This window comes from Thrips palmi, unplaced genomic scaffold (genome assembly GCF_012932325.1).
Source record: "Thrips palmi isolate BJ-2018 unplaced genomic scaffold, TpBJ-2018v1 HiC_scaffold_4, whole genome shotgun sequence".
Lineage (NCBI taxonomy): Eukaryota > Metazoa > Arthropoda > Insecta > Thysanoptera > Thripidae > Thrips > Thrips palmi.
The window spans coordinates 4,759,527-4,777,709 of NW_023144631.1; the positions used below are offsets into that span (position 1 = coordinate 4,759,527).

At 56.8% G+C, this 18,183-nt stretch overlaps 1 protein-coding gene across 1 annotated transcript in view; it reads right to left on the reverse strand.

The window, feature by feature from the left end:
* Window positions 1-18,183, reverse strand: part of LOC117650071 (formin-like protein) — a 47,109-nt gene that overhangs the window by 2,993 nt on the left and 25,933 nt on the right. The window contains exons 2-17 of the mRNA XM_034393360.1: window positions 17,663-17,746; window positions 5,767-5,853; window positions 5,046-5,108; window positions 4,316-4,395; window positions 4,090-4,229; window positions 3,806-3,996; window positions 3,476-3,724; window positions 3,123-3,383; window positions 2,804-3,032; window positions 2,416-2,723; window positions 2,113-2,326; window positions 1,890-2,017; window positions 1,629-1,793; window positions 1,229-1,508; window positions 841-1,145; window positions 613-747 (exon numbers count right to left, since the gene is read on the reverse strand). Of these exons, the coding sequence (XP_034249251.1) occupies window positions 613-747; window positions 841-1,145; window positions 1,229-1,508; window positions 1,629-1,793; window positions 1,890-2,017; window positions 2,113-2,326; window positions 2,416-2,723; window positions 2,804-3,032; window positions 3,123-3,383; window positions 3,476-3,724; window positions 3,806-3,996; window positions 4,090-4,229; window positions 4,316-4,395; window positions 5,046-5,108; window positions 5,767-5,853; window positions 17,663-17,746 (2,919 nt within the window). The remainder of the gene's footprint in view (window positions 1-612; window positions 748-840; window positions 1,146-1,228; window positions 1,509-1,628; window positions 1,794-1,889; window positions 2,018-2,112; window positions 2,327-2,415; window positions 2,724-2,803; window positions 3,033-3,122; window positions 3,384-3,475; window positions 3,725-3,805; window positions 3,997-4,089; window positions 4,230-4,315; window positions 4,396-5,045; window positions 5,109-5,766; window positions 5,854-17,662; window positions 17,747-18,183) is intronic.

Here is an 18,183-nt window from a genome sequence, read left to right on the forward strand (position 1 = left end):
GAACAATTTATATGTTAAATGTTCATCATGCATGACAGAGGGAAGATGGTAGGAGGAGAGAGGAGCCACATGTGCAGAACATACATAGATACATAAAAATGTACAATTGGGACTTGTGGTAGTTAGATTTTTGATTTAAAACAAAGATGGGAGCAATATAAACCAAAAGTAACAACACATCATATTGGTAATGTTGTAGGACTACATCTGATCAAGCATACATCCATAGACAAAACAACAGAAAGGAATTCATAGCTTGCAGTATGCATATCATCCCTCTCTAGTGCTTTTGACTTCTGTCAGTCATCACATTCACAGCATGCAACATTATAAACACAACACTCACACAAAGCCACTTAAGTGCCAAAGCCAAGCCCACAAACAGCCTTCTTTTGACAGTAGTGGTGGTTTGCACACGAGACAACTTCTATCTAATCAATTTCAAATTTTCAGGCCAAAAACTTAGCAGTCATGAACATAAATAAAGAAAAAAACATGAAGAATCAATTTAAGTTTGATGTCTTTCCTTTAACAAAGAGTTTAAGTTTTACATGAAGTGACCATAATGCTTTTTCAGGCCATTCTACATATTAAGGAAAGTACGCAACCAACCTGCTGCTTTTTCTGGTTGAGCTTGTTTCGACGTAGAACTTCTTGATTAGGAGCAGCACTTTGATCTTCTATTTGCTTTGAAGCCAAAGCAGCCTGCTCAAGTCTGAGGCGCTGTTCATTTTCTTGATCTGCCATCTTAAAAAGGCAAAAGTAAAAAACAAATTATAGTAACAACAATCAGAAACTCTTATTAAAAGGCAAATTCAAACATGTCTCATTAAACCTTACTTTGAATGAGCGGGAAAATCTCACAAACAATGAGAAGAATGCATTGGCATCTGTTGTGCGAGGGGATTCGCCAAACAGCTCAACACAGTCTCGGAAAGTTTCTTGAGCATTTTTCACATCAGTTTTCAGTCTCCTTAATTTTTCTTCTGCATTTGCTAAGAAATCTTTCAGAACTAGTGATGCACCATTATTCGCAGCATTACCAACAGCACTGGGATTGTTTCCTCTTTGTTCCGCTTCACGCCTTACCACTTCCATGCCTTTCTCCAGCTCAGTCAGATCAGTGCGTACATTTTCAAGAGAGACTAAAACAAACAGGTAAATCAAAAATAAGTTTACATTATTTGAAAAATAAAGTCAATTTAACAACTTAAACATGTTTACATACCAGTTGCTGCTTTATCTATGTACAAAAGCTCTGACTCAAAGCTGAGAAGATCTGGGAACTTAACACGAACTGTTTGAGCGATGTAGTGCAGTAATGATTGACGCCTATCAGCACTCTTGGTGTCTAGCAAACAATCCAGGGACTGAAGTTTAAAACCATAAGCAGGCCCTCTCTTGCTGCTGTTTAAATAATTTCCGAAGGCAAGGATCACTTCCAGGATGCGCCGTAGTTTGGCAGAGTTTTTCACCATACTTGCTGCAGATATAATGGCATGTACTTGCTGTAAACAAATATTTCCACATGTCACATCAAAATCAAATCATAATTTTCATTTATACTAATAATAAATTTCTGAAGGATGAAAAAAAAAGCAAGTCTTAAGGTCTTTTCTATCACTTACTGGTGTGATAAGATGAACATTGTCGAAAAAGTTTCCAATATAACACATAATAGTCAATTTTGTGTTGAGACGCTCAACACGGCTAAGTTGGAGCAAGAATTTATCTTCTTCAGTCAACAAATTGATGTCCTTCTTCTCCAAAATGTACTCGCGGTATGCTTTTGACTGCACATGAAAGAGAAAAATTAACGTTAAGAAGCAGTACCACAACAAGAGCATGAAATGGGATGGACACAAAACAGAAGAATAGGGATTCCTCACCTCCTGTTCAGTGGGGCACATTCTTTGAAGGATTTCTACACTTTCCAGTGGTAAAGTTTTCAGATCTAGACAGTTAACTGCACTGATGACTTTGTCAACACTCATGTCCATTCTACGGCGGGATATGGCTGAAAAAAAAATTATTCAACATAAATACCAAACTTTAATTTAAAAATAATAATTTGAAGCTACAAGTTATAACCAAAAAGCAGAGACAACATACCAATATTTCTCAGTCTAGTATGTTCCAGGAGGGATACATTCTCTGGCTTCTTAAAGCGCTTGCTGGAGAATGAGGTGAGTCCGTCTGTTTCAGAGCTGTCCCCAGCAGCAACGGCAGGGCCCACACCAAGTTTGAACCTCTCTTCAAAGTCAGTGAAGTCAATCATTGAGTGCAATTTGTCGTCATCTAGTTCGTTGAACACAGTTCCCCGCACCTGAACACAAAAGCACAAACATGAGAGTGTGAACCAAATTTGGAATTACAATAAGATAGAAATTTGAACAATAATTTACTGTCACCTACCTGATTTGGTTTCAAGGCAACCCAATTGAGCGTTGGCAATTTATATTTCGTCTGCACTTTCCTCTTGATTGTCATGGCACCATCAGGAGCTGCCATGAAACCTGGAGGCGGAGGCACAGGGATCGGCGGGGGTGGGATGGGAGGAGAGCTGCCCGAGTTGGGCGGGGGTGGCGGTGGTGGGCAAGGGGGCGGGGGCGGAGGGGGAGGCGGGACAGGTGTTGGGGGCAGGCTGGGGGCCGGGGGCGAGGACGAGGACGAGAGGGAAGAGAAGGAATTGCTGGACCCCATACTGACTCCACTGCTGCTACCTGCAACCGAACAAACGCTTCATTAATACCACGGCCAACTCTTCTTCTTTGAAAGAAATTCGAATCGAGCAAAAACATACTGTCTGGTCTTGGCAGGGTTCGAGTGAGGGTCTCCAGTTCTTGAATTTTATTTTCCAGAAGTGATTGTCTATTATGGGCATCCTGTTGGTGTTGCTGAGCAGTTCGTCTTAAAGTTTGAAGCTCTGCTGAGATTTCATCACGTTCTGATCTGAGCTGCACTAGTTCACTCTCAAGGGAAGCCAGCTTGCATAAACACTCTCTTTCTGAAGCTGCTAATCGGTCGTGGGCCTGCAAAATAAACAATATACATTACTGTTGCAGTTCTGAGAGAAAAAGAACCAGTTATGTGAAGATTCAGAGCAGAATTTTGATGCTTACATGTCCTAACTCATCCTCCAGTTCAGCAACCTTTTCAAGGGCTGCTGTTTTTGTTTCACTATCTTCCATCAAAGCAGCTACATCAAACACATTATCCAGATAGGCAGAAATTTGCACATGGAGTTCTTCACTTTCAGTATGGCGTAACTTTTCTAAATAATCGTCAAATCCCAATTTAGTGAACTCATATTGCAAATGAACACGGAAATTCATATCTTCCACAGAGTGAACCACAATATTCACAAATTGCATACAAGCAACCTGTAAACAAATTGAAATACAATAATTCAACTATAGGGGATGAGCAAAAATACTATAATATGTCCAATAATCATTAGGCGAATATACTTTACCATAAATTCAATATGAAATACTTCATAGTTGATGAAATAATCCATAAGTGTTTGAAAGCGACGAGTTTCATGACAAACTTCCTTAAAATTGTCGAAGGCCGAGAGAATAATCTCATGACCTCCCTTGACTAGACAGATAGCAGCAAGTAGCTCCAAAACTAATGCCTTCGTTCTCAGACTCTTATGCATAAGACTTAATGCTATACAGTTGATGGCCTCTCGATGTTGTATAACCATGTTAAATCCATACTAAACAGAGAGATAGGGCATGAGATAAGGGACACAGCACTTAACAATTCAATTTTACAAAGAAATTTGTTAAAAAAATACCTTATTGTTCATAATGGCACGCAAACACATGATGCACACATGAATGTCATCTTTCGCATCACCCATCCGCAGCTTTGCCATATGTCTTGACCTGCGTTTTAGAGCAGGACTGTCTAGAATATCTAAAGCAGGACGTATATGACCATTGTGTGCATTAGGGCCATTACTTGAGGATAAAGTACTGCCTGCTGCTGCAAAGTCAATAAGAATACATAAAATAAGAAATATGAAAGGAAAAAGAAATAATATTATTAAATTTTAGAAAGATGGTGGTGTACACTTACGGGAATGAATTCGCTCCTCTGAATTGGTCCTTGATTCAGTTTGCCTCTGTTCATGCCTCATCATGACCAAGCGGAAACTGAGATAGTCAATTAAGGAATCCAAGCCTTGATTTTGGTCATCAAGAAACTCTCTGACCCACCTTGAGACAAAAAAAAATAGGGTTGCATTAAAGAAACAACGTAAGGGCACAGGAAAAATTTACAGATGAGAGACGGATGAACTTACTCAATATGATTGGTCCTCAGTGATATCTCAAGGTCTCGTAGTACCTGCGTTGATGTAGCATCCCCCACCATTTTCCGTTTCTGCAACAGATTTCAGTAATGTTTACTAGATATTCCACAATGTACATTTTAAATGATACCAAATCCACAAGCAGAACAGGGAAGAACAAAAAACAAAAATCTGTAGAAAATGGCAAAAACAGTTTGAGCAAAAGAACAGCGAATGTTGATGTCGCAGAAGTAGTTGAATGCAGCATGTCACGTTGACAGATATGGAGGGGAGGGGCATAGCAACAGAAAATGACGTTTTCAGCGTTTGAAATTTGCACCAGGCATTTTCAAGTTCAAATGCCAAGTAGGAAGTAACGATGCATCTCTGAGTACATGCCGACCATTACCATCATGAGCAAGATGAAACCAACACACCCAGACGAAACCACAAGGCAAAAAATTCAAAAAAGGGATAAAAAGGGTAAAGTAAAACAAAATAAAATGCCGGATTACATGAGAAAACAAGGAGGGGATGCATTATTAACCACATGGAAAGATTGCTTTCATTTTTGCTAGCCGAAAATCGACACCAGCCAGCCATTCCCCTTAGGAGGTGAGGTCTTTCTCAAAGTGTACCAACAGCCGGTCCAGCCCAGTCAAGAGGGAGGCCAGTGGGAGTGGAGGCACTGGGAACTGGGGGCTCCCTCTTGGAGCTACCTCTACCTCTGGGAGGGCGTTACCTTGCACGGAGAGCCGGGGCGACAGAACAGCACCAGAAGGCTGGAAGTGCGATCCAGGCAAGCCTGCGCAACAACAGGAATGTGTCACCTAGGCAGGAGGACCAGGAGGGGAAGGACGAAGGACAGGGTGACCTGTGCGCTTGGCTGCGCTCGGCGTGCCTCCCGGCGTGCACCACAGAGCCAAGGGCCAAGAGTGGACCCACGGGCAAGGGCATCAAGTGTCTCGTCGTCGCTGTGTTCCCCCTGACTTGTCGTGGAAAGCCTGCAGAGAAAATCCACCCCATTTGCATCCTGGAAAGGGTGAGCAGGAGGGGGTGTCGAAGACAGAGACAGGAAGACGTGAAGGTTGTCCCGAACCAGCGGTGGTTCCCGTGCTAGCTGGTCCCGTGGTGGTCCCCCCCGTCGGAGTCATGTCGTCTCGCCTCGTCCTGCAAGTCCTCGGTCACCTCGACCTGCAAGTCCTCGGTCACCTCGACCTGCAAGTCCTCGGTCACCTCGACCTGCAAGTCCTTGGTCGCCTCGTCCTGCAAGTCCTCGGTCGCCTCGACCTGCAAGTCCTCGGTCGCTTCGTCCTGCAAGTCCTCGGTCGCTTCGTCCTGCAAGTCCTTGGTCGCTTCGTCCTGCAAAGTCCTTTGTCGCCTCGTCCCGCAAGTCCCTGGCACTCTCGTCCTGCAAATCCTTTGACGTCCACGACACCGCAAGCCTCTCTTCGTCAACTCACCCGCGAACTCCTCGAGGCCTTGGGGTCGAGGTAGGTGCGCAGCTTGTTGAGGTAGTGGCCGGGAGGGTCCTTGGCCTGCACTCGTTCCTGAAACACAAATCACCGATGGTCAGCCACGCTCTGCCAGACGCGCGCACCATTCCAATACAGTACAAAACATTTTCCGTTTCCCCGTTTGCAGAGTGCGCGCTTTCGCTCGCTGCGAGCGCGCGTAAAAGTGCAAAGTAAAACAACAATTGCTTAATAGGAGGAGGCGGAAGGAGAGGGATAAAGAATTGCACAAAAAAGAGAAAAAGAGCCGACCGTAATGAGTGTGATGATGATGGGTGGCTCTCTCTCCCTCTCGCTGCAGCTGACCGCGCCTGACCCACTTCCTCTAACTGCGACCCAGGGCCGCCAGGGCCAGCGCGCAGCGCGCCGCCTCCATGAAGCGCGAGCCCTTCCTACTCGTCCTACTCCCAGTGGGACACTGTGCAGGCCTTGCGGGCCGCGACCCCAAGGACGCCCCGACGCCTGCAGACTGATTGAGAGAGGTTTCGTCGCTGAGTCTCTCTCGCACCTGTACGGGACGCCCCATGAGTGCGAGAGAGACAGAGCGTCGAAAACTACTCTCGGAATCAGTCTGCAGTCCGAAGCGACGTGAAACCGGAGGCAAACAGCGCGGCAAATCGGGCAGGGCAACCAACCAGGCCTTTGCGGTGTGGTGGCAGTGGCAGTGACGCGGGGCCCAGCGAGGGACCGCGACCGCGGCCCGGCGGGCCGGGGGTGCGCGACGCCGCCGACGGGGCGCCAGGGAAGGACATGAGAGCGACCGCAGCGAGGTCCTGGCCGCAAACCAAAGCTTCCCCGTCAAAGCAACCAAAGCGCCAAAGCCAGAGCCACGGCCGCGGCGTCGCCAGGAAATAAAGAAAAAGGCCAAATCCGCAAATGCCGGTCGTCAGGAGTTGCGGACTGATTCCGAGAGTGGTTTTCGTCGCTCTGTCTCTCTCGCGCTCATCGGGCGTCCCGAGCAGGTGCGAGAGAGACAGAGCGACGAAGACGTCTGCCTTGGCCGCCTCGGTGCATGACATCACCGCGCCAGTCATCCGCCTCGCGCCAGAGTCTTTAGGCTAGCCTTCGCAAGTTTGTGTCCGCGGTGGACCGGCAGGGAGCGCCTGTCCGACGAGCAGCGAAACGACATTCCCGATTTAGGGCTCTAGGCGGACAGGCATGGCCAGGCATGGCCAGGCGCTACACGCAGAGCGAAGCGAAACACCGCGAATCCTTTTCCAGAATCAAGTTGCCCCATCAGTAAGGCCCGTCAGTCATTTCGTTAAAAAGTCATTCGGGCTCAGCTGGCTGGATCCCGAGAGTCGTTTCCGTCGCTCTGTCTCTCTCGCACTCAGGGCGCCCGGCATGGGTGCGAGGGAGACAGAGCGACGAAAAGGAATGGGCGCGGACCCGACGAAGACCGGTCGGGGTCGGGTGTCGTCTCCGTGCCAAATGGAGGCTGTGAGGTCATCGATCAGGGGCATCAAAAATACCAAAACAAGAGAGAAAAAGTATCGATAACAGTGACTCACTCGCGCTTCATTGAGATAAACAGCCCGTCCAGTTGTGTCACAGGGTCACGTCAGTCGGCAGTCGGCCAGCTGCCTCAGCCACATCAAATTCGGGCCAGTGGCGGGTCCAGAGGCGGCCTTGAGAAGGAAAGGGGGCGGGGGTGGCACTTTTGGCCCACAAGGGCAAAGTAAGGCTTTTGGTGGGAAACTTGCCGCCCTTCCCCTTTCCCAAGACCCACGCCTGTCTACGTCTGTTTTCCCTGTCCTTCGCGGCACGGCACCGAGGCCGGCACGCCGCACGGTGGGTATCATTGGCGGCGGTCCGTCAACAAGTTTGATTGCATTTTATTGGTGATGAGGCCCGTAGGCCATTGGGCCAGGCCCGGCTGGGAGGGGGAATGACATTGTGCGTGCCGCGCCGCAGAGTCCACCGGCGCACAGTGGGCCAGAAGACCGCGGGTGGAGGCGGCCGAAGCTCTAGACGCGTTTTCAGCTCCAGAGTCGCTCCGAGCGTGTGACCCCACCAATGGTTTGCTCTCCGTACGAGGAATCCATTGGTGGGGTCACAAGATCATTTCGAGTCTTTTTTAGCGACTCTGGAGCTCAAAACGCGTCTAGAACAGGCAGCGTGCGATGGAGGATGGAGGACGCCTTCACCGCAGCGCCGTCAGTGTCGTCAGACGACAAGCGGCGCCGGTCACCAGCAAGAGGCACTACACTGCGCTGAGGCCGAGGCCGCGGGGTGACGTCACCGACGCGCGGCCGCACGGGTCAGCAAAGCAGTCGCCGCCACTTCCCTGCCAGCACACCCGCGCTACGCGGCGCTACGCGGCGCTACGCGGCCGCGGCCACGCCACTGGCGGGGCCAGAGTAGTAAAACGAAAAGATTGGCGAACATGGGCAAAGCCGGGCAAAGCAATAAGGTGGGCCGGTCCGCGGGCCGCCACTTTTTCTTGGGCCTTTCTGCGCCTTTCGGCGGCGAGGCACGGCGGCGATGTCATCGACGGGGACCTTGAGCTCTGAACCGACGACGCCGACGGCGACGCAGAGGCCCCCCGAGGCCAGCAGGCCAGCCCTCGAGCCGGGCCGCCGCCGGGCCGTCGCATGTGCTTCAATATTCACTCAGCTGCGACTGCGGCGCGGCACGGCGGCCGCAATGTATGCATGTTTGCGAAAACGAGGCGAGGCCCGACCGCCCGCCACTTGGACCGCCACGCCGCGACGCAGCGAGTGGACCGCTCCTGTCCGCAGAATCGCTTCTCCTCTCCCGCACCCCCGCGGGGCGCCCCACGAGCGCGAGAGAGACGGCGAGCGACGAGACGACTATTCGCCCCGGCCGCGGCTCAGTCAACTTTGGGGTCAGTGGCCATACACCATAAACCCGCGTCCAAACGAAGCGCTCTTGGAACACGGCCGCTGTCTCTCTCAGACTCATGCGGCGGCGCCTAGGGGTGCGCGGAGGGTACCGTTCAGTGGTTCAGCACCCAGGGCCAAGCGGGGCGGAAGACCGGTGGAGGCGGTCAAAATCCCGGACGCGTTTTGAGCTCCAGAGTCGCTGTATAGGACTCGTACCGAACTTGTGACCCCACCGATGAATTGCTCTCCAGACGAGGAATCCATTGGTGGGGTCACACGATCCGTTCGAGTCCTGTTTAGCGACTCTGGAGCTCAAAACGCGTCTAGAGTTCTGGCCGCCTCCAACGGTCTTCTGGCTCACTGTGGGACGTTAGGGCGCATGTATGAAAAGCTTTCCAAGCGGCAGCAGCTGCGGCCAGCAGGCCTCCACTCGAGAACAGGATGTGCAAGTGCATGTCCATGTGCGGTGTGTGGTGTGTGTAGTTCCCCGGCGCGCCGTCAGAGCGCAGAGCGCAGCGCCACGCCGCCGGCCGGCAAGGAAGGCTGGGCGCCACACGGCTCCGTGACTCCACGGCTATTTTTACCAGCAGACTGACTCCGAGAGTCGTCGCTCCGTCTCCCTCCCACTCATGGGGTGTTCCGTGTAGGTGCGAGAGAGACGGAGCGACACAAACGACTCTCGGAATCAGTCTGCAGCTCCTTACTTACAGGCCAGAGACCGCGCTCACTACACTAAAAGCCCCGCCCCGCAGCGGCGGCTATCGGGAGTCAGGGGGACGGGGTGACGGGGACGTCACTTGCCCGTCAAACGTGGCAGGCCGCGTCTCAGAAGCCCCAACGACTCGTGCAGAAAATGAAAAGAAACCTTCAAAGACGACGCGTTTCTTTAGCAAACTCTTGTGCTTGCGCCTCTCCGTCTCTCTCGCACCCCGACGGGACGCCCCATGGGTGCGAGACAGGCCGATTCCAAACAATGCTAATCCGTCGTCGCTCTGTCTCTGTCGCACTCATTGAGATGCAGCAGCTCCCGTGAGGATGCGACAGAGACAGAGCGACGGGAGCCCCGCTCGGATCGGCCCGTGGACGTGGGGGCGGCCGGGGCGGCCGAGACGGCCAGCGAGAGGCTTAGACTGGATCGAGTGGCTCAGGGGAGGGGGAGGGGGCAACTGCAGCATCCGGCTGAGGCCTCTAGCCGAGGCTGCCGAGGCCAAGCACATTCATCATTAGAGTGTAGGGTGCGCTCCGCCGCTCCGCCGCGTCACAGAAGGGCAATTCATTTAGGCCCCTCCGGCCGCCGGCGCGTCAAACGAGACAAAAAGCCCCCACATTTGTATCCATTTCTTCCTCCTTCCCCCCGTCCCGGTCGCCGCCGTCGCCGCCGTCGCGCAGTTCATCTCCATGCCGGCGGCGCGGCGGTCACTCTACTCGCCTCCATGCCGTTTTCAATTGGTCCGAATCGCAAAGTGAATTCGAATCTGAATCTGCGACGAGGGGGCATTGTGCGTTGTGCGTCGAGTGAGACGACGGGGGACGGCGAGGGGTGAATGATCTGCTGGCGAGGCCCCCCCCCCCTCCTTCTTCTTACCCCAGGAAAGTCACCTAGAAGGTGTGCAAACAGTAACACTTTGCACCTGGAGATATGCGAAAAAGACAACGCTCCCCACCTATGGGTGCGAGAGAGACAGACCGCAGGACACCCCCCCCCCCTTTGGAATCAGCCCACTGGAGTCCTGGAGAGGATACGGCCGGCACGTCCAGCACGTCCGGCCGGCGGGGCGGCCACGGCGGCCACGTTCGGAAGTCGTAAGTCACCCCTTCCCCGCCGCCCTCAGCATCGCCCTCAGCATCGCCTTCACGGGGACGACGACGGCCACCTCGCGGCGCGGCGGACGCCAACGCGCTGCCCTTCCGCGTCACTACTGCGCCGTGGCGGGGCGTGGTGGGGTGCGGCGGGGTGCGGCGGGGTGTGGCGGCAGGGCGTGGCGATGGCACGGGGCGTGCTCCGGTTCAGACCTCCCGTGGAGCAAATGCCGGGCGATGTCGGGCCGGGCAATGTCCGTGGTACGTCCGCCTTTGGCCGCCTTGGCTGCCTTGGCACTCGCTGGGCGGCCGACGTCCGCGTCCAGCGCGATCCCCTTACAACAAGCCTCTACAAATGCTCGACTTGCGGCACGAGCAGAAACACGCCCCGCCAGGCCACCAGCAAACGGATTCCGAAAGTCGATTTTGTCGCTCCGTTTCACTCGCACTCACATGGGGCGTCCCGTACAGGTGCTAGAGAGACAGAGCGACGAAAGCGACTCTCGGAATCAGTCTGCAGGCTGACACGAGCAGAGAGCAGCAGTTACATTCCGAACAGCGTAGCTCTTGCCTCTCTCGCACCCTTGCGACCCGCCCCATGAGAGCGAGAGAGACAGACTACTTGTCACGGACTAGCGTCCGGAGTCAGGCAGCAGCGCGCCCCGAGTCCGCGCAGCGCCCCGCGACAGACCGCGCCGAGTTCTGCCTCAACTCGCCGCCGCCAGGACCGAGAAAAACAAAACCAAAACGCGTGGAAACTGGGCTGCGTCATGTCGCCGCGCCGGTGGCGTTTTCCACGCGTGGCGGCCGAAACAGAAACGAACCACCGAATATCATCCGCGACTGTACCGGAAGGCGGCGCGCGCAACGGCACGCGGCCTGCAGACCGATTCCGAGAGTCGTGTTCGTCGCGCTGTCTCCCTCGCACCTGTGCGGGCCGCCCCACGAGAGCGAGAGAGACAGAGCGACGAAAACGACGCTCGGAATCAGGCTGCTGGAGGCAGCGAGCGGTACAGTCGCGGCAAAAAGGCGAGGTGCTGCATGACCGGCCGCGGCACCCGCCGTGCGGCCGCCCATTGTGCGAAGACGACGACCACGACGACGACGAGGAGGAGGAAGAGGAGGATGACTGGGCAGAGGAGCGCGGCGATCAAAGGTCAACGAGGCGGCCGATGACGGGGAATGAACGGACGCAGCGGGGACTAACGAAGGAATCAAGGGGGGAAGGAATGAATGAAAATGAAGGAATGAATGGTCGAATGAACGCGAGAAAAACGAGACGCACGCTGACAAGCCGAAAAGCCCCACGCAGCGAACGTGCATGCATATTCATGCTCTGCCGGCCGGCGCGTGCACGCATTTGCACGCACACACGCGCGCGCATACACGTGACACGGCGCAATTCGCGCGGAAACCTACACCAACACCGCGAGCGGCGCGGCGCGGTCGACGGCGAAATGGATAAGTAGGGACTTCCCGCGGCGGACGCGGGATAGACCGTAAAATTAGCCCTAGCAAAAGTGCGCGGCAGCAGATCGCTGCTGGACGCCCTGGAGGCCCTACTAGAGTTCCTGGCGGGCCTAGTGGCCGTCCTAGAGGCACAAGTAGGCGTCCCAGATGAGACGTTGACGTCCTAGAGGCCTTTGTAGACGTCCTCGGGACCCTCGTAGACAACCTAGAGGTCCTCCTCGTAGACGTTCTAGAGGCCCTTGTAAAGGTCCTCGTAGACGTTCTAGAGGCCCTTGTAGAGGTCCTCCTAGACGTCCTTGGGGCCCTTGAGGTCCTCGTCCTAGAGGCCCTTGTAGAGGTCCTAGTAGACGTTCCAGAGGCCCTTGTACGGTAGAGGTCCTAGCGTCCGTTCGGCGCCCGGCGGGCAGGCCGTCCAGGCAGGCCGACGCACTGCCAGACGCCGCAGGTTCCTTTGTCCGCATCATGTAGTATACAGTACTATGTAGAGCCGACGACGCCGTCGACTGACTCCGCATCGCGCTGTCTCTCTCGCACCCAGGGGACAGCGAGAGAGACAGCGACGAGACGCGGTGCGGAACCGGGCCCTCTCGCGTCCTCTGCGGTCCTCTGCGGGACATGATTTCATCTCCATTCACGCGCAGACTCCGAGGCCCGAAGGGGCCCGAAGGCCGGACGAGTGGAACGGCCTCAAAACACTCTCGTCAATTTCCTTTCAGGACGCCGATGGTGACTCACGACTCGCGGCGGGCGGCACTCGCCAAGTCACCGCGCGGCCCTCGAGGGAGTGCGGCGAGTCAGAGAGTACCGCGAGTGAGAGAGTGCGGCGCGTGACGCGTGAGGTGTGGTGGGTGGCCCTTGGTGGCCCTGGCACCGCCTCCAGTCCCGCGGCCGCCGCTCCAGCGAGCCGCAGGCCGCTCCGCTCGCTCCGCTCCAGGCTCCGGTACCGGTCTCCTGCCGGCCTAGGCCGCCGGCCCTGCAGGTGTGTGGGGTGCGGGGAGGAGAGAGTGCGGGAATTAAATTGCGGGGGCGGGGAGCGGGAGGAGGGGGAGCCATATCGTGGGCGGAGGAGGGGGGGGGGCACGCGGTCCGTCCGCTACGGGTCACATGTGAATGCCAATGGCTGCAACCTCACTTCACCTGGACCGTGGCCGCGCCGCCGCGCCACCGCGCCCGCCAGACCGTGACGTGTGTGCGTGCTGAGCGGCACGACGCGGCACGGCACGGCATCCACCGCACGAGTCGCTCATTCTGGCGGCGCGCAGGCCTGCAGATGGAGTCCAGCCGCACACACTCGCTCACACGGACACTCATAGACACACACTCACACACACACACACACTCACACACGCAGAGACACACCTGGTGCATTCTCGATGCACATGCACCACGTGCGCGCTGCGCGCTGCGCGGGCGGGGCCATGATATGGTGCAGTGGCAGGGTCACCCACCCGCAGGCCGCACCGCGGCGGTGGCCGTGCTTCACCTTATCCCTCCCCCCCCCTCTTGAAACGCTCCGCGGCGCTTTTGTCCGGCTAAACGCCCGCGAACGCGTTGCGCCGCTCAATCCTGAATATTATCTCCGCCGGGAATCGACCTCACACCCTCGCCCCATGTGTGTGTGTGTGTGTGTGTGCTGAATGTGACAGTGTGAGTGCGGTTGCGAAAGGCGGCGGGGCCCCCGACGGAAACGAGGTGACATTTCCAGGCAAATGAGGGCGGCCTGCCTGACGGCCTGACGGCCTAGGAGGAGGGACCCGCCCGGCTGCCTTCCTTGTCGCGCGGTTTAGGCGTACAGTGTGCGGCACACCGCGGGCACACTGGCGAAATCCAAACGCGACAAGAATAGCCGCACCAATGGGTGTGCAGAAGTGTGAACAAGTTGTCATTGCTCCGGGTACGCAATTCGTTTGAATCCGTTTTCCCCATTGCGTTCGATAGAGTTTCGATTTACAGTGCAGGGTTGGGTTGGGCCGGAACAGGGCCACTGACCTAGGCCACGCCGCCGCGCCCCGATCATCGCGAGCCCCGCCATGCCTTTGCCCCCACCCCACTGACATTTGCGGAAAGGTGAGGCCAGCACGCAGTCCCAAACAAATAATGGCATGTCTCTCTCGCACTCGTGGGCCGTCCCGTAAGGATGCGAGGTGGAGTCATTTTGGCATTTTTGCAAGACTGGTGGACGCGGTCAAAATCCCAGAGTCACTAAACAGGACTCGAACTGAACGAGTGACCCCATCAATGGATTGCTCTCCGAACGAGGAGTCCATTGGTGGGGTCTCACGTTCGGTTCCAGTCCTGCTTAGCGACTCTGGAGCTCAAAAGGCGTAGCTTGCGCCGGTGTTCTGGCCCACTGTGCCCTCGGATCCGCGCCTGGCCGAGCCCGGCCCTTCCCTTCCCCGCCAGTGCCGCGGAGTGACGTGAGCCCCGCCGCCTCAATCGAGGCGTGACCGTGACGCTATCACCCGTTCGGAGAAAACGCGGAGCTCACAGTGTGCGCGCGTTTTTCATCTGTTAGCCACACATACTTCGAATCCCCGATCGGGAAAACTGTGTTGTCATCGGTGGGACGGCGCGCCCAGAAGGGAATCACACCGTGCACGTCGCCGCCGGAAGGGGACAGGTGCGGATCCAGAGGGGAGGGGATTGAGCTCACCTTGGCCCCTTTATAGCCGCCTGAAAGGCAGGCAAAAAGGTAAACACTTTGTCCCAGTAAGTGGGCAGAAACTGCTTCTTCGCTCCTCCCTCCGGCCGGCTCTGGATCCGCCACTGGGAAGGGGAGAGAAAGGGGGAGGGGGAGGGAAGCCCAACAAGCAGTTTATCTCGATAATGGCGCGACAATTAGTAATCGCTGCACGATTCATCGCGCAGCCGCGCGCCACGGGGAGGGGGGCCCCTTATCTTGTTCATTTCTTTTCCCCTTACAGTGCCCCGGCTGCTTTTCGGAGGGTTCCCCAATAGTTCCCCCTGTAGACACTGATTCCGAGAGTGTCGTTTCCGTCGCTCTGTCTCTCTCACACCAATGTGGGACGCTCCACGAGTGCGAGAGAGACAGAGCGACGAAAACGACTCTCGGAATGAGTCAGTCTGCAGGAAGAGGGCCGCGGCGCGATCCTGGGCAGGGCAGGTGTTGGCAGTGCAGGGCCAAGGGCACGCCGGCACGCCACTGGCAGGGCAGGCCGCGGTCCGAAACGGAACAGGCCGACGCCGACAGTGGTGGCGCGTCGACAGACACACACAGCTGGCCGCCCCGCCCCGCCCCGCCCCGACGGCAAACACAGCGTGCCCGCACACCGGGCGCACACCGGTGCACCCGCAGAAGCGCAGTCCGAAACATTTCTGACGAGAATCGAGACGGCACAAAAACAAGACCATTTTCACTCTTGCACGTGTACTATGTCATAACTTTCTTTTTAAGTGCCGCATTTTTCTGGCAGAGTGGATTGGACGGCCCGACGCTTCGGAGTAGAAACGCCAGACTGACGCGCATTTTTTGTATTTTTTTCTCTCCAGGGGCCGGGAAATTCCAGGACTGCCGCAGTGCGAGGGCGGGGCCGGCCACTGACTCTCTCGTCTAGTGCGGGGGTGTCGCGGTCGCAGTGGGCTAGCAGGTCCGAACAATGCTTTCGTCGATGTCTCTCTCCCTTTCTCGTGGGGCGTTCCGCTTGAGTGCGAGAGAGACAAGCGATGAGGCCTTGTTTGGATTACTCCAGGGACCCGGAGGGGCCCGGAGGGGCCACACCCACGGCGGCGCTATCGCCGGCCCCACGGCCCCACCGATCGGACGCATCAAATCAGGGCCGGGGGACCACGCGTCCAGAACGCCCGGAACGTCCACATATTACGTCCTGCCTGACGTAACAGTGCCGACGCCGCGCTGCACGGCACACCACACCGCCTCCAGGAATCCGGGGACCGGCCGCGTTTCGAGCTCCAGAGTCGCTAAATGGGCCTCGAACCGAACGTGTGACCCCACCGATGGATTGCACTCCGAACGAGGAATTCATTGGTGGGGTCACACGTTCGGTTCGAGTCTTATTTAGCGACTCTGGAGATCAAAAGGCGTCTTGAGTTTCCGCCGCCTCCACCGGTCTTCTATGGCCCACAATGCAGCGGCGCGCCGTCGCCTCGGTACGCACGCCGACGTACGCCAAGGACACCCCGTGCGGCTGCCCACGCCGCGCGCCGCACCGCGCCGCACCTCCGAGTGACGGGGCGGCACTCCCTGACCGCCTGACGTCGTCCGCGGCGTCCATAATGCACAATCAATCACGAGCGGCCAACGCCCCCCTCGCCATCAGGCCGGCCCGTCTCTCTCTCTCGCACTCATGGGGCGTCCCTTATACGTGCGAGAGAGACAGAGCGACAAAACGACTCTCGGATGCAGTCTGCAGCCCCATCAGTCCGGCGGCGCCCCACGACAGCACCCCGTGCTTCTCCACGGCGGCGAGCACCGCGGCGCCACCGCGGGGAACGACATGACCCACTTCGGGGCGCCGCGACGCCGCAGCAGTATCGGTCGGCGCCGCGTTGCACGGGGTTGACCGCGCTGCTCCCCCCCCCCTTTTACACACACACTGAACACACACAAACATACAGGCGCTGCCAAAGCACCATAACTAGGCAGTGCAATTTTTCAACAGCATTACCCTGCGGGCTGCGGGCGCGTTCACCGAGCCTGGCCCTGCCCAGCAGACTGAATCCGAGAGTCGTCTTCGTCGCTCTGTCTCTCTCGCACCCATAGGGAACGCCCCATGAGTGCGAGAGAGACGGAGCGACGGAGAGGACTCTCGGAATGGGCCTGCAGGGCCGAGGCAGAGGCCCTGGCACGGGTCCAGGACGACGACGACGGCGTCAGGGGGAACTCCGCGGAGGGCGCCTTGCCGCGTCCCGTCCTACGGGACTCCCGGCCGAGCGCGAGCGCACCGGCGCAACGGGAATACACGCCAAGGACCTCCCTCACCTTTCATTTCACCAAATTGAATGGCCCTCTATTTCGGTTCGGGGACTGCCCCACCGGCCCGCCGGCCCGCCGTCGGCTTGTGCACTGTCAAATGATTTCCACTTTTCGACCTCCGAATGGAAGTGAAAAGGGCTGCCCCCGGCGGCCTGCCCGCCAGCCCGCGGCCCGGACTCGGACTTGGGCCGTCCGTCCTGATGAATATCTGTCGCACAGATGGCGGCACACCTGTCCTCGTCCTCCTCGTCCCGCAGCGCGAGCTGCACACTGGGAGTCGCTGTCGTCGCTCCGTCTCTCTCGCACCGATACGGGGCGCCCCACGGGTGCGAGAGAGACAGAGCGACGAACACGGAACCAGCCTGCAGCAGGGCGTGCAGGCCGTGACGGGGATGGAGGACGCCGCCTGGACGGTCCCGTGTCGCCGGCAACATGCCAAAGTACCTGGGCGAGACAGAGACGGGTAGGCCCCGTCCCGTCATTCCGAATGTGCGGCGCAGACGCACGCGACGCCGAAGGACACTCACTCTGTTTACCAACAACCCTGCACCTGCAGTGCTTTCGTCGCTGTCTCTCTCGCACTCACGGGCCGTCCCGTCAGGGTGCGAGAGAGACAGAGCGGCGATGGCACCGTTTGGAATCAGCCTGCCTGCACGCTCCGTCAACATTTACAAGTCGGCGGCGCGCTCCGCAACCATCCGGTGTGCCACCGTAAGGTCCCCAACCCGTCGAGGACGAAGTGACCGCCACACTGCGAGCTCCGGGCTCCACGTACCTGATCACAGATGATGTCCCACTTCTTCTCGTCGTCATATTGCTTGAGCAGTTTGGCTTTGTCCGGCGGGAGGTCCATGGAGGCCTGCAACAAGGAAGCACGTCGTCAGAACCACGCAGACAGAGAACGGAACCACTTCCATTGCCAGGCACCACAAAAAAACGAAAAGTCCGTCATCCCGCGTCTGAAAACTCGCAGTAAAACACGTATCGAGATTGAAAGCGAATCACGGCGAGCCGATTCTCGCACCCCCACGGGACACCCCATGAGTGCGAGAGAGAACCACTGAGGGCGTAAGCAGGCGCCGCCGCCGCTGTTCAAACGAGGGCTCTAAATTAGCGTTGCCAAACGGCGCCCGAGTGCCGGGCCGGGGCGGGGCGGGGCGGCCTCGGTTCCTTGTTACGAGGGGCGCCTCGCCTCGCGGTGCATCGCCCGGTCACTGCATCACGCCGATTGCATCTGGAGCATGAAATCACGTGCCAGCCCGCCAGCCCCGTCTGCCGTCTGCCCCGCCGACTCGG